This window comes from Eleutherodactylus coqui, chromosome 2 (genome assembly GCF_035609145.1).
Source record: "Eleutherodactylus coqui strain aEleCoq1 chromosome 2, aEleCoq1.hap1, whole genome shotgun sequence".
NCBI lineage: Eukaryota > Metazoa > Chordata > Amphibia > Anura > Eleutherodactylidae > Eleutherodactylus > Eleutherodactylus coqui.
The window spans coordinates 70747554-70759894 of NC_089838.1; the positions used below are offsets into that span (position 1 = coordinate 70747554).

The window sequence follows — 12341 nt, forward strand, 5'->3', positions numbered from 1 at the left end:
TAGTGCCTGGGGATTTGTCGGCACGCAGCCGTACGCAATTCATTGCATGCTGACTGCGGAAAACACTTGCCTGGAAGCCCATGTTGTATCTACACCAACAATCCTTTCATGCCATTGACCAGCGGATATGAGCACACAAATAACAGACAATGAACTGTGTGAAGCTACAACTTTACACCGGTCTAAAAAAGTTCAAGAACAGTAAAATTGGGAACAAATCGTATATGTAGAAAAATCAAGGCAGAACTTAGTATACTCAATGTATAAATGCATAGAAATTCATTTACTTTCATAGTTCTCAACTTGTTTAACTACATGACACACAGTATAAAATGACAGCTACGTAGTTCTGATGAAGGGCTCAAACACCATACAAACAGCCTTTTCCTGCAACACTTGCCTTGTCCTTCTTAGACCCGCTAATATTCCAGATATTTCTGCTATTCTCCATCACCAAACGTTGACGCTTGATGTGAGCAGCAGAACGACGGGCAGTTATCCGATGCCCGCTAGTCCGCACAGCCTGCAATCACACTGGCATTTGGGAAACATTCTCCCATAAGACAAATCACGACCAGTTCATCAGTGCCGGTCCAGTTTTTGGTGACATACGATTATCCCAGGATGACAACCACTGTGCAACTTATTGGCGGCACAAAACATACTGAGGTCTCCGTGACAGAGCAACTCGACATAACCCCATTACCGCGAAGTACTCCGCAATACAACCTCTGCTCCACTGCACTTACTATACCATCACCACATACCAGCAGCCATAAACACATCCCTTTACCCAACATCGTACAGTCTTAATTATATAGTTTCCTCAAAATATAAACTAAAACAACCAAGTCCTGCGTGACAGCGACTACCTGTAAGCCACTTCAGTAACCCCAGCATAAGAGAGGTTGGACCAAGAACGTCCACGGGATACTTCACTCCCTCCTCCCCAGGTGGGGGCAGGCGTAGGGGTTCTTTCTTTCCCCTGCCCTTATGAGAAAACTCAGTATTAAGGGATTATTGTACTTTGATCACATCTAAGATTTGGCCGTGTTAATACCATTCCTAGACAGAAGATAACCAACTATCATCATTGTCATAAACAGGGCACTACATGGATCCATAGTTGCATGTATCATTATAATGAGGCTATTTTGCTTGTTGGATAGAATGTCCCCCGCCCGTGTGGACATACCGTGCCTACGCAAATATGTACAGTAAAGTTCGCAGGCGCGCGTGCAAGCAAGCCTCATTTACTGCACAACAAGACTGCACTGAGGCGAGCGTATTTGCATCTGCAGCCACCATTAGGCTGTATTTACACGATCGGTCCGAGGATATTGCGCTCTTAAACTTGCATCTTACTGTGAGTGCAATGCGTTTTGGGAGAAAAGCACATTGTGCCTCAGCACATGCTATTGTCATGTGCATGAAAAATCTTGTTTCATAGTAGAAAAATCAAACACATCGCAGTCGCATTTACATTTGAGTGCAATGCAATTCTTCATGCAGCCATAGGAACAAATGAAAAATACCCCAAAAATACGACATGCTGCAATTCTCCCATCTCTAACTCTCAGTCTGGGACAAAAGTCACCCACGTGTATGAACACACAGGAACAATACTAGAAATAATTACTCATTATGTTCTAGGTTATTCATTTTGATTTCCGTTTTTTAAGTGAAAGACTTATAACTTCCTTTCCGGTTTTTGAAAAAAAAATTAAATCAATGAGGAAAAAACGGGATATATTTCCATTTTAATTAAGTTTCTCTATTCCAAAAAAAGAGAAGGAAAACCCTAAAAGACCCTAATATGCAAGTGTGAATGGGCTCCTATAAAGAGGTTTTATAGTAATGGGGCTTAATTACTGTAGGAATGAAAGATTCTACAACTTCCTAGTATACTTTGTGTTTCATTATCTCACCAGTTCCAAGATTAGTTTGAGGTCAGTGAAAACCGGTCAAGAAACAACCAAAACTTATTTTGTTTTCTTGTTGTTTGACATGGTCTCTTGACCGCTGCTTATTAAAAACCTTACGTGGACGCATGCGGTAGTAATACCGGAACACTTTACATGGACATAGCCAATCCTGCTCTCAGATGAGAAGTGGATACAACTGCATGCAGTCAAGGCATTGAGTGCCGCGGTACACCCAAGGCGGAGAATAACTCAGCCGACATTAAATGAGTTTCCCAGGCAGCGCCCCCTAGGATATACCAGGGTCAGAACAGCGAGATTTCAATGAGGGCAGCACCTGCAGTTTTGAACTGCCAGCCACTATACAGAGGTTGGAGCAGAGCATTCGCTCCAACACTGGTGGGCACTGCCTGGAGACCCCCTTTAGGCTGGGTCAACATGGGGCGGATTTACCGCGAGGACCCTGCACATGGAAATTCCGCGGCATTTACAGTAGTAGCAAAGTGTGAACTAGAATTTCAAAATCTCATCCAAACTGCAGAAAAAAAATCCACACAAGACCCGTGCGGAGATTGACAAGCTGTGCGGAATTCAATCCTGCAGCATGCCATTTTTATCGCGATTTCCACTGCAGAATTCACATCATCTCTATCAGAGGGTGAATTCCGCACAAAAATACACAATAAAACCCGTACTAAATGGTGTGAGTTCTGAGGCAGACTTTCGGCTGCGGACATTGCAAAGCAAATCAGCCCCGTGTGGACCCAGCCTAAAAGCCCATTTACATGCAACAATTATCACTCAAAATTCGTTAAAACGACCACAAATGAGCGACCATCATTATACATAAACGTGGGCATCATGCATTTTTAGTCTGAATGAGGATTTTAAGGTGAACTTAAAATCCATTGTCCAGTAGCAGAGAGATAAAGTATCTCTCAACAGACTGTTCTCCACGGGAGTTGGGAGATTACATTGTATTCTGCTGGCAGCCCCATAGAGAACAATGCAGCTGTTCTCACAGCTGGGTGTGTGACTAATCACATACTGGGGTTAAGCGCTGCAGAATAAATTGGCACTATACAAAGATTATTATATACATTATTATATGCTGGGCTCTGCAAACAGCTCCTTGAAGCCCTTTTACATGCAATTGAAGCTGATAAAGTGTTAATGCACATTATTGGCCATTAATACTTTATGCAAAAAGATTGCTAAAACTTTCAATCCGTTGAAAGATCTTTGCGTGTAAATGGGCCTTTAGGGTATGTATACATGTAGAGAAAAAGCTGCAAAATTTCAGCAGCATTTATGCAAAAAGATACAAGGGTGTCCCAAGGCTGAAAAGGTTGGGAAACAGTCAAGGCAATGCTCTGTGAACAAAAAGCATTAGCTTCACTAATCTGAGAAATGCCTAGACTCAGTACAATTGTATCCATTTCTTAGGTAACAGCAGGACTAGCTTGCACAGGTTTGCATCCTAAGCTTTCAAGATAAGAATGTTCTCATTCACTGATCTAAAAAAAAAAAAAAAAAAAAAATCTTGCAAATGTATATAAATTAAATAAGCTAAAACTGGAAAACCCCCTTGAAACCATGTTCCCCCAACTCCAGGCCTCAGGGACCCCCAGCAGGTGATATAATTATTGTCAGTGCCTTAGACATTGCCACAGGTGTTCTTACTACAGGATCTCCTGCAATCATGACCTGTTGGGGGTCCACGAGGACCGGAGCTGGGAAATACTACTTTAAAACGCCTAAAAGCGCACCTCTTATTTTTCTACCAATGTAGTAGCTGTCTGGGGGCTAGCTTTTTGAGGGACAAGTTGTATTTCGAATGGAACGATTTAAAGGGGTTTTCCAGGCAAATACGACTGATTACCTATCCTCAGAAAAGGTCATCAGTAGTTGATCAGCTGGAGTCCACAGCCAATCAGATGATCGCGCGCCCGCTGTCATTACTGCAATGGTCGGCATTTGTAACTTCAGGCGCAGCGCTCATTAAGAATTGCCAAAGACCACCATGCACCTGCCATGTACGGAGCGGGCCCGTTCTACACCATCAGTCAAGACTTTTTAGAACATCTCAATTTTCCAGTTATTTTTGACATTAACACAGTTAAAGTCCAGCAAATAACCTGAAAAACAATAATAGTCTGAGTTTCTGATTTGAACCAAAGGACCATTTTCAGGGAACACATGAAGGACGGCTAGATTACCCTCGAACCCTCCGATTCTACAAGGAGGTCCAAAAGGTTGTAGAAAGAATGCCTCTATCGTGTAAAGCTGTTATAGCAGCTGGAGGGGCACCTTGAAGACTCAAAAATCTGGATTTAATTTGGTGAAACTAAAGCTAATTCATTATTTTCACTCAGCTTGTTTGCTCTATGCTCCCATTTTAAAGTAGATTTGAGACATTAAACCATTAAACAGTAAATATCAATGAACTGGAAAATTGAGGTATTCTAAAACTTTTGACCAATGGTCCCGGAGGGCACACGTGTACGGGTTAATATTTTGGTTATGCCTTTAAAATACATGAGCACCCCATAACATTTGTCAAAGTTATATCAAATTTGACCACTTAAAAGAGGAACCATCTTGAAACATTAATGTAAATGTCACTGGCAGAGCTGATGGCAACTGTCTGAAGGAAAGCAGTGTGACTTCACATCTGAATCAGGCAGTTTTTGCATCAAAAATGGTAGCAAACTGGTTAAAAATTAAAAAAAAAAAAACACTCATTAAAAACAATATACCGTATATACCGGCGTATAAGGCGACGGGGCGTATAAGACGACCCCCCAACTGTCACCTTATACGCCGGTATTCAGTGGAGAAAAAAAAAAAAATTTATTACTCACCTCCCACGGCGTTCTGTCGCGCTCCGGCGGGATGTCGCTCGCTCCGGCAGGCTGTCGCTGGCTCCTCGTCCCCGCCGCAGCATAGCTTTCTGAATGTGGGGCTTGAAATCCCCGCTTCCAGAAAGCTAATACACACGCCGGCAGCCATGACATCATTGAATGGCTGTGATTGGCTAAAGCACACGTGGCTTCAGCCAATCACACTATTCAATGACATCATTGAATGGGTGTGATTGCTAACACGTGCGCCTTCAGCCAATCACAGCCATTCAATGATGTCATTGAATAGTGTGATTGGCTGAAGCCACGTGTGCTTTAGCCAATCACAGCCATTCAATGCTGTCATGGCTGCCGGCGTGTGTATTAGCTTTCTGGAAGCGGGGATTTCAAGCCCCGCATTCAGAAAGCTATGCTGCGGCGGGGACGAGGAGCCAGCGACAGCCTGCCGGAGCGAGCGACATCCCGCCGGAGCGCGACAGAACGCCGTGGGAGGTGAGTAATAAAATTTTTTTTTTTTACACTTTTTTTTTTTTTGTATTACCGGCGCATAAGACGACCCCCGACTGCAGAGCAGATTTTTCGGGGTTCAAAAGTCGTCTTATACGCCGGTATATACGGTAGTTTTTTGCTTGAAACTAGGTTTCTGTTTGAGTCCGTTTGCTTCAGTTCTCATGTCCATGGACGGGTTTTATTTGCGGAACCTGCGCGGGAGAGTCGCAAATCAAGGTGCCCATAGGGAAACATTGGCGTCTGCAAATTAATTTAAAGGGGTTGTCCCGCGATAGCAAGTGGGGTTAAGCACTTCTGTATGGCCATATTAATGCACTTTGTAATATACATCGTGCATTAAATATTGGCCATACAGAAGTTATACACTTACCCCCTCCAGTGCTGGCGTCCCCGTCTCCATGGCGCCGACCAAAGCCGCCTTCTCCCTGGATTAGACGCGCTTGCGCTGAAGGGGCCGCTCCGGCGTGCTCGCGCCGCACAGGTCTTCTGTGCATGCAACCCCTTTAAGCATGCGGATCTGATTTGCAGACCTTTTGGTCCGGAAAAAAAAATCGCAGCATATTTTATTTTTGTGTGGATCCTGCACTAATTGCTTCCATTAATACCTTGAGTGGCATGCCCAGAAATATTCCGGGACGAGCTCCACTGCCCATAGCGATATAGCCCAGAAGACTTCCGGGCTATGTTTCACTATGGGACCTACAGAGCACAATGCCATAAGCTGTGGCAGTGTGCTCTGCCTGCACAGACCCACACAGAACAGTGCAGGACTTTAAAAAGAAGCAGGAAGAGATTATCAATCTGTCGGCAACTTCCCGCTTCTATTTTCAAACTCCTGCACTGCTCTGCTTACAGGTTGCCACAGAGACTATGGGGCTTGTCAGAAGGCAGCCAATGGTTTCTGTGGCAGGGAGAGCTGGTGCTTGGCTGTCAGAGGATATAGCCGGGCACCAGCTCTTACACAGCAGAGAATGGAGAAAACCTCCGATCTCCGCTGTGTTAACCCTTTAGATTCTGCGGTCTATGCGACTGCAGCATGTAAAGGGCTGTCACCATCGGACACCCGGAATGTGATTAGGGGGTCCTGATGGGTCTCTGTGGAAGTTCCCTAAAGGGACAAAAATAAAAAAATTTAAAAAAAAGTAAAAAAAAAAAAAAAATCATGGAAGAAATAAAAATAAACACCTTTCACCCTTTACTTTGTAAAAAAATCTAAAACAAAATTACACATGTGGTATCACTGCGTTGTAATAACCCAGAGAAGAAAGTTAGTACATTATTTAACCCCTTAATGACGCGGACCCCCCCCCCCCCCCTTTAAAAAAAAAAAATCATAACTCCTTTATTTATCCATCGACGTTGCTGTATGAGGGCTTTTTTTTTGCGGGACGAGTTTTCAAATGGTGCCATTTACTGTACCATAAAAAACTTTCACAAAATTCTAAGTGGAGTAAAATGAAACAAAAGAAAGAAAAAAGAAAAAGAAAAAAACACATTCCGTCATCTTTCGGCGCGTCTTCTTTCTAAGGCACACAAACTGCAACAAAAATGACATGATAACCTTATTCTCTGGGTCAGTACGATTACTACGGTACCAAACTTGTATAGGTTTCTTTTTGCTGTAGTGCTTGTATTTTCTTTTTTTAAGACATTTAATTTTTTAAAATTATTTTCTGCTGCATCTTCTGCGCGCAACAACTATCTTTCCGTCAACGTACTTGAGCAAGGGCTGATTTTTTGCGGGATGTCCTGTAGTTTACGTTAGTGCTAATTCGGAATACATACGACTTTTTGATCGCTTTTTATTGCATTTTTTCCGGGAAACAGCGTGACCGGAAAAAAAGAAAAGCCAGAAATGCACTTTTTCAGACTACGTTCACCGTGCAGGGTAAATAATGCACTACTTTAATATAGATTGGACTTTTATGGACACGGCGATACCAAATATGTATTTTTCTTTCATGATTTTGATTTTTTTATTATAGATATGGCAAAAGGAGGGTGATTTAAAATTCTTTTTTTTTTTTTTTTTTTTAAACTGTGAAAAAGTAGCGAAAAAGAAAAAAACGATTACAATTTGGCATTGGCATAATCGTACCGGCCTGTAGAATTACTTTATTACATTATTTATACAGCTCAGAGAATGCAGTGAAAAATAAAAATAAAAAACATGCCAGAATTACAGATTTTGTTAATCTTGCCACTACAAAAAATGGAATAAAAAGCGATCAAAATTTTACATGTTCCTAAAAATTAGATAAATGAAGACTGGAGTTCATCCCACAAAAAACAAGGCCTTCTAGAGGTCTGGCAATAGAAAAATAAAATGATACGGCTCTTGGAATGTGGCGACACAAAAGCAAACCTTTAAGAAAAAAAAAAAAGTTTTAAAATGTACAAAAATAGCAAAACATAAAAACTGTATAAACGTGATATCACCAGAATTGTGCTGACTAAGAGAATAATGATATCACACTATTTATTCTGCACGCTGAATGCCGTAAAAATGAAATCAAAAAAACAAAACGGCAGATTTTCTTTTTTTCCCCCAATCTCCCTACAAATTGTTTTTACAAAAGTTATGCAGTACATTATATATACCCAAAAATGATGGCACTAAAAAAAAACAACTTGTCCCGCAAAAAACAAGCCCTCATATGGCCGTTTCAATGGAAAAATGAAAAGGTTATGGCTCTTGGAACGCAACTGCAAAATTAGTTGAAATTAAATGATTAGGCTTAGATTAAAAAACTTGTGGGTCTGAAAGGGTGGTAAGAAACCTGCCAGTGAAGGGGTTAAAGGAAATGGAAGCCATCTGATCCGTGGCCTACCTGCAACTGAGGACGTGCTGTGGATCTTGCGGGAAAGCAGGAGATTTAGAAAGAAAAAAAACAAAACAAAACCCTGTACTGCGCATGGCCGTGAAGTGGCCAGATCCGCGCGGATGCCGTTGCTGGGGAAATACAGGCAAGCAGGGCTCACAGGCTGTGGGCAGGACTGGAGTCTGTGCGGAAAACTGACCCACCCGTGGACATGAGGCCTTAGGAGAAAAAAAAAAAGGCAACTTGCATTGTCTTGATCTTGCCCAGAACAAAAAACTGAACGCTCCCATCTTTTTGCACTGACCGTTTGCTTCCATCGCTCTTCCTCTTTGAATGGATGCCTTCTTAAGCATACATACGCATCAGGTGACCAAATGGGGAGGGAGAAGCCCGGCCACCGCCCATCAACAATAAGAACGGATCCAAAAAAAATGGATTGCAAACTCAAGTCAAACAGATACATCAGTGTAAAAGAATCCTACATGGATGCAGTTCAAAAGGAAATACATCCATCAGTCCTACTTCAGTTTGCAACCGGTCCTAATTCGGTTGAAAACATCAGGAGTTTCCAAAGGACTCAAAACGCAACTGCCAGTTCAGCCTCTCCCACTGTCCCCGTACTAGTAATGAGCCATATCTTAGTTAGATCTTCAAATGTAAGTTCCAGCCCCCCAATCTCCACTCTTATGAGTGAATCATAGGTGCACTTTTAGCAGGAAATGTAATATTTTAATCGATTTAAATTAAACTTGTTTCCTGTAACAAGACCAGGAAAGCATCACAGGAGGCGTGCGTGGGATCCCCCGCTGGACGGAGGACTCCAAGACAATTCATGAAAAGCCTCAGAATGGTTTCTCTGAGAAGTGTTGACAGCTACTGTAGTAGTTCTGTGATGTTAGATCAACATTTAAAACACACTGTTTACAAGAACAAACAGTTAAAATCATCAATTTATTACTTGGAATGAAAAAAGTGCATACATAAAATAATTTAATAAGCTTAACGCGTCTCAGGCTGGCTGTCCACGGGCGATAATCCGGCCGCGGGTAACGCAATGAATGCTTTCCATAGGCTAACAATGGAAAGCATAGCCTGATGTCCACGAGCGGAGAATCATAGCAATTCTCCGCTCGTGGGATTAAAATCGCGGCATCCTGTGATTTTAAGTGGTGAGCCCATCTATTAGATAGGCTCATCGTGGAGACCTGTCAGTGCTCCCCCCCTCCTCACCCGCGGCGGAATATCACAATATTCCGTCACAGCCGTGGACAGGCAGCCTTACTAAGGCGTTGCTGTACCCTGCGGCGTATCTCCGCCGCGCAGGAGCCGCCGCCCGGGAGCAGGAGCCGCAGACGGACCTCCGTGGTTATCCTAATCTGAAAGGCTGACCGTGGAGAATTGGGGTGATTCGCAGCATGCTGCGAATTGCCAGCCGCGAGCGGAGAATCGCAATGATTCTCTGATCGTGGACACAGGGCCGGCACTTTCCATTACAATGCTATGGAAGGCTTCAGACGACGTGATTCGCCGGCAGTTTTCCGACGGCAAAAAAATCACTGCCGTGGACAGGGGGCCTAAGGGTAGAAAAAAATCAAGTAGGAAGTGATGCAGCCGAAAACGGTTTGACACTCCACAGTTTTCACATTGATGGTTAACAGCCACGTAGTTCTGCATGTAAACCTGCTGTTATACGTGTAAAACTGTGCGTTCACTTAGTTGTACAAAACGTGCAGGTAAAGAGCCGTTCATACAATCACACAGCTACTAACAACCAGTTTGACAACCACACCAAACGAAGTCACATTTTTTTGGGTTGCATCACCCTACTTTCGTCCATACTTCAAGAATTAAAAGTCTCAGTAGATATTCGTAATACTGAAGATTGGAGTGCTGGATTAATATACGTACGTTTGCGCACGTTAAATTACAATTGCATTTAAAATCATAAAATACAAATATTCCAGAAAAAGTTCATCCATTACGATTTTCGAAAGGGACTGAAAAATTTGAGCCGAGGAAGCCGAAAAATAGGAAAGAGACACCATGCAAAGCTTACGAAAAACAGGAAGAGACGGATAGCATAGGTCACAAAGCGACAGATAAAAGACTTAGGTCTTTCTTGAATGTTATGTTCAAGGACCGGAGGAAGCACTGACCTGGGGGGTGGAGAGGTCACGCCGCAGTCTTTTTTACTTAATGTCTGGGGGTCAGTTACATCTTCTGCTATTCTTACTCTCTTCCGCTCCTTCACAGGTTGGGAACTGCTGGGTTCATCCTGACTCATGGGTGCATTGGGGACATCTAGCTCCGCGGAAGGCGCAGGCTTCTCTTCAGGAGAGCAGGCAGTGGCTTCTGACAAAAACGCTAGATTCTCTTTTCCTTCGCGCTGACTGTTGGGATCAGGATCACCGACACGGACAGCCACATCTTTACCATTAGCTACAGCCTCAGCAGGACAGTCAAGTGGAAGCTGTTCTCGTCTGCGTCTCTGAGTTTGCAATTTAACAATTTCTAAAAGTAGAAAGGAAAAAGAAAAAAAACTGAATAAAATAATAATGTTACTGCATTGTTTTCTATCACACCACACAAGTGTAATAAGGAATTCCTGCTTCACCTAGGTATTATGTGCATAAGCCATAAGGGCCATGCGGGATTCAGCAGTGGAATCTGTGCATGCAAGTGGACATTGGCCTAAAACTGGGCATGGGATAAAGTAGAAAACGGGAATTTTTCTTACCGATAATTCCCTTTCTTGAAGGCATCATGACAGCATACATCTGAAAAAAGCCCATATGCTGTCATGATGTCGAAGGGAAAAAGACAATACTGCCCTCTCTTCAGCCCCCCAAGAGCTATCTGAGCTGTTACAGCTCTCGGTATACACATCTGGGGGAAGTCAGGTGACCGCTGCAGCCAAAGGCCTGAATTCCTGGCACCATGGCGCCCAGGATGCGATCGCCAGCAGTGGTCACCTGACTTCCGTCAGATATCCATAAGAGGAGCTGGAACCGCTCAGCTGTTTCCGGGGGGCTGAAGAGAGGTAAGAACTGTCTTATTTTATGCCATGCCCAGCTGTTTAATATTTTTTTTATAGTGGGACAACACTTAGGTTTTGCAAGAAAACCAAGCAGTGGATTGCTCTTCGAATTGCAGGATCTCGATTCAATAAAATGCATGCAGCCCCCCCACCTTCAGATAGCAGTACTAAAGATTAAACCATTACATTTTTAGCAAATAATTTTGACTGTATCCAGAAAAGGTGGATATTTTGAAGACTACTCTTCGTCCTCTACGACTGTAACCCGCCCTTGTATATCATTTCATTAGTACCATCAGGTTCATATTTCATTCGCAGTTCATCCAGGCTGACACGAAGCTTCATGTTTTCGCCCTGAGAGAGTTTAAGATGCCTATCGGTAGTGAAGAGCTTCCGCTCCAGCTCCAAGACCCGCTGGCTCTCTGCTAAAGCCTTCATTCTTTGCACAGATAATTCATCCTTTATCGTCTCCATCTCCTTACTGTAAAGAGGCAGAAAAACGGGATCAAACTACTACTTGAGTAGGACATACACAGCCATGACACCCAGATGAAAAGGAAACCCCATGTAGGCTCTGTTCACACTTCATTTAGCCCTTTTCCATCAGGTTTTTGATGACTGATGGCCAGAGTAGTGCAATATGGAACCCTGACAAATATACCTCGTCAATAAGACCCTTTAGTATCCATTAACCCTTTCCAACTCAATTTCCTTCCCACCCATAGCTCTTACTTTGAGTGGAAAAGCGCGCTGTAGATTCCTCAACAGAAACACTAAAAAATAAAATGTCTTGAGGATTTTATTAGCAATTATACACACACACACACACACACACACACACACACACACACACACTCGAGAGGTCCATCTGTATATTACACTATGCAGAAGAGAACTGCGATGTCGGAGGTCTCTGCTGTATAATACACTATGCAGGGGCGAGCTCCAACATCGCAGCTCTCCCCTACATAGTGCAATGTACAGAAGAGAATTCCAATGTCGAACCCCTCTCCTGCATACTGTAAAATACATATACAGAAGACAGCTCTGACATTACAGCTCTCTTCTGCATAGTGTTAGAAACATGTGCCAGACCTCTTCCGATAGCGGAGCTATGCGGGGAAATCTCAATGTCAAACAAGGTCGGACACCGGATTGGAAAGTATTAAAAAGCAAAGACTTCTGT

General features: G+C 43.1%; 1 protein-coding gene across 1 annotated transcript in view; it reads right to left on the reverse strand.

Annotated features, from left to right (window-relative positions):
• Positions 1-12341, reverse strand: part of SPDL1 (spindle apparatus coiled-coil protein 1) — a 37658-nt gene that overhangs the window by 3066 nt on the left and 22251 nt on the right. The window contains exons 10-11 of the mRNA XM_066591105.1: positions 11449-11636; positions 10275-10629 (exon numbers count right to left, since the gene is read on the reverse strand). Of these exons, the coding sequence (XP_066447202.1) occupies positions 10275-10629; positions 11449-11636 (543 nt within the window). The remainder of the gene's footprint in view (positions 1-10274; positions 10630-11448; positions 11637-12341) is intronic.